This window comes from Gopherus flavomarginatus, chromosome 1 (assembly GCF_025201925.1).
Source record: "Gopherus flavomarginatus isolate rGopFla2 chromosome 1, rGopFla2.mat.asm, whole genome shotgun sequence".
NCBI classification, from domain to species: domain Eukaryota; kingdom Metazoa; phylum Chordata; order Testudines; family Testudinidae; genus Gopherus; species Gopherus flavomarginatus.
The window spans coordinates 371,164,949-371,168,017 of record NC_066617.1 but is presented as its reverse complement, the minus strand read 5'-3'; the positions used below and the strand labels follow the sequence as shown (position 1 = coordinate 371,168,017).

Genomic DNA, 3,069 nt, shown 5'->3' with positions numbered 1-3,069 from the left:
ATCTACTCCAGCTACCTTATTCATGTAGCTGGAGTTGTGTAGAGTAGGTCGACTTAATGCAGTAGTGTAGACATAGTCTTAGAGTCACAGAAAGGCTGAGTAACAAGGTGTGTGGGGATTGGAGGATGATGGGTTACAATGAAAGAGGTTGAGTGATGGTCAGAGAGAGGAAACTCAGCACCATAGAGAGCAGTGCTTAGTGATAGAATTATCAGATATTGGGTGGGAGGAACTTCTCTGACTGTGAACTTCCAACATGCTGAGCTCAACCAAACTAGGACAAGACACCCTTGATTAATAAGGAGATATCTCTTCCCCATCTTGTCACACAGGTTTCAAGTCAGTGGCCCCAGGAGATCACCTCTGCAGCAGGTGTATTTGCCTACTTTGTCACGAAGCTCTTTAGTTTTGACTCCATAAATGATAGGGTTGAGCATAGGAGGAATGAGGAGATAGAGGTCGGCCAAGATGATGCGAATGTGGGGAGCAATGCCTTGACTGAACGGATGTGTCAGGTTGGAGAAGAGGCTAGGGGTATAATATGTCAGCATCACACAGATGTGGGCTGTGCAGGTGTTGAGGGCTTTTTGGTGGGCATTCTTAGAGGAGATTCTGAGAATGGCCTTGATAATCAGACCATAGGACAGGGCAATGAGTGTCAGGTCAAACCCATTGATTACAAACATTAGCACCAAGCCATATATCCTGGTGACTGTGATGTCCCCACATACCATCTTTGCCACAGCTATGTGCTCGCATTGCGTGTGGGTGATAATGCGGTTGGCACAGAATGGCTGTCTGCTCAGGAGCAGGGGCAGAGGCAGAATGAAGAGAACAGCTCTTATCAAACCCACAAGCCCGAGCTTAGCTATTCGTGTGTTGGTGAGGATGGTGAGGTATCTCAGAGGGTTACATATGGCAACATAACGATCAAAGGCCATTGTCACGAGGGTGGCTGAGTGCATAACAGAAACCATGTGAAGGAAGAACATCTGGGTGAGGCAGCCAGCCATAGTAATGCCTTTCAAATTGAACCAAAATATGCCCAGCGCCTTTGGCACGACGAAGGTAGGTGTGGCGATGTCTGTGAGCGCCAGCATGCAGAGCAGCAGGTACATCGGCTTGTGCAGGGTCTGCTCCTTACCTACAACATACAGAAGCATGAAATTTCCCAACAGACCGATAATGTAGAATGTAGAGAAAGGGATGGAAATCCAGACATGAGCAGCTTCCAGGCCAGGGAAGCCTGTTAGGGTGAATGTTGAAGGGTCAGAATAGGTAAGGTTGAAAGCTTCCATGAAGTGGTCAATGTGTCGATATGATTCAGAAATGCTCAAGGTGCCTGTGAAGGGAAAGAAGCAGAGTGATGGGGTTTATATGCTTTATAACAAATAGTACTATCATAAACATAGAGATAAGAGTAGCATAAAATTCTTCCTGGACAGCTGTACTGAATCACTTAACCTATAAGGGATTAAGAAGCTCAAATATCCTAGTTGGCGCCTGACCAGAAGGGCCAATAAGGAAATAAGATACTTTCAAAAATTTGAGGGTGAGGGGTGGAGGTTTTGTTTGTGGCCCTCTTTGTTTGTTCCCTCTTCGGATGGAGAGAGAGACCAGGCAGGTACAACATCTCCTGAAAACATACCTGAAATGACCCATATAAAATTACAAACATTGTAAGTAAGGCAAGGAAATTCAGTAGGTTATCTTTTGCTTTTGCTTGTGAATTTTCCCTACGCTAAAGAGGTAGTTTCATTTCTGGTTTTGTAACTGTGAAGCTGAGTCCAGAGGGGAGCCCTCTGTGTTTCAAATCTTTTTATTACCCTGCAAAGTTAACTTCCATCCTGATTTTGAAGGTGTGATTCTTTTACTTCTCTCTTTATAATAAAGTTCTTCTTTTAAGAACCTGATTGATTTTAGTGTCATAAAGATAAGGGTCTGGTCTCTACTCACACTGCTAAGGAAATTAGTTCGTATATTATTCTCAAGCCTAAACAGGAAAGGGAGTGAAGGGACTTGGGGGATATTCTGGGGGGGATAAGGATTCCAAGTGATCCTCCCTTGAATTTTTGTGTAAATCACTTGGTGATGGCAGCAATACTGTCCATTGACAAGGAAAGGAATTTGTGACTTAGGGAAATTTTTAACCTAAGCTGGTAGAATATAAGCTTAGGGAGTCTTTCATGTGGGTCCCCACATCTGTACCCCAGAGTTCAATGTAGGGGGGGACTCTAACAAGTACGGTAAATATTTTATAGCTATTAACATTCTAGGAGTCTTCTTGAGTGGGGAGTGAAGAATCACGAACAGTGTCGCTCCCTGCTTTATATAACTTTAGCATATGGCGGGAAACCTTTGTTTCAAAACTTGATTCCGAAACCAGTTTGTGGGAAAAGTACAGACTCCCCTGTGGAGTCATAGCATCCATTAATTATAAGCTGTCTGAAGTGTTCTCAGGAAGGCTCATTGAGTAAGAGATAAGTTTCTCCTAAGACCTATTGTTTTCCCTAATAGTTCATTGCCCTGAATAGGCCCTTCCCAACCAGCTATCTAGACTGAAACCATCTTGCTTAGTGGATGTTACCCAGGTGTAACTATATTTGAAATACAGATACGTAGTCAATATTCATAACTTCAGACAAAAATCATACATGTGTACAAATAGGATAATCATATTCAGAAAGTCATAACTTTTTCAATGACATCAGACATGATCCATCTTGCATATGTTGTATCATAAGTATACTGTAATTATATAATCATATCATAATAATACTACTACGAAAAATATGGGATACAGAGTCACAAAAAGATCTATGGTTATTTCTACCAATGAAATGCCTGAAGTTACATAACACCAACAAGAACTGGAAACGGAGTAAAGGTTGTGACACCCAGACTGCAGTTCTGAGGCTTGCCAGGGCAAAGAGACCATGAAACTCACCAGGAAAGGTCCCAACACTGGCCTTGGACCAACAATCACAAAGAACAAATTCATTTCAGTAGTACTGCCCACTTGTTCGTCTACACGCCATTCCTGTGATGATCCTCTGGTGTTATCTGGAC

General features: G+C 42.8%; 1 protein-coding gene across 1 annotated transcript; it reads right to left on the bottom strand.

Annotated features, from left to right (window-relative positions):
* Positions 1 to 335: 335 nt before the first annotated feature.
* LOC127044230 (olfactory receptor 52D1-like) lies at positions 336 to 1,298 on the bottom strand. Its single transcript, XM_050938800.1, has one exon. The coding sequence runs from the start codon at positions 1,296 to 1,298 to the stop codon at positions 336 to 338; it is 963 nt and encodes a 320-aa protein (XP_050794757.1).
* Positions 1,299 to 3,069: the final 1,771 nt, after the last annotated feature.

Coding starts and splice junctions, on each gene's coding strand:
- LOC127044230 (XM_050938800.1), bottom strand. CDS start 1,298: ATGGAAGCTTTCAACCTTACCTATTCTGACCCTTCAACATTCACCCTA.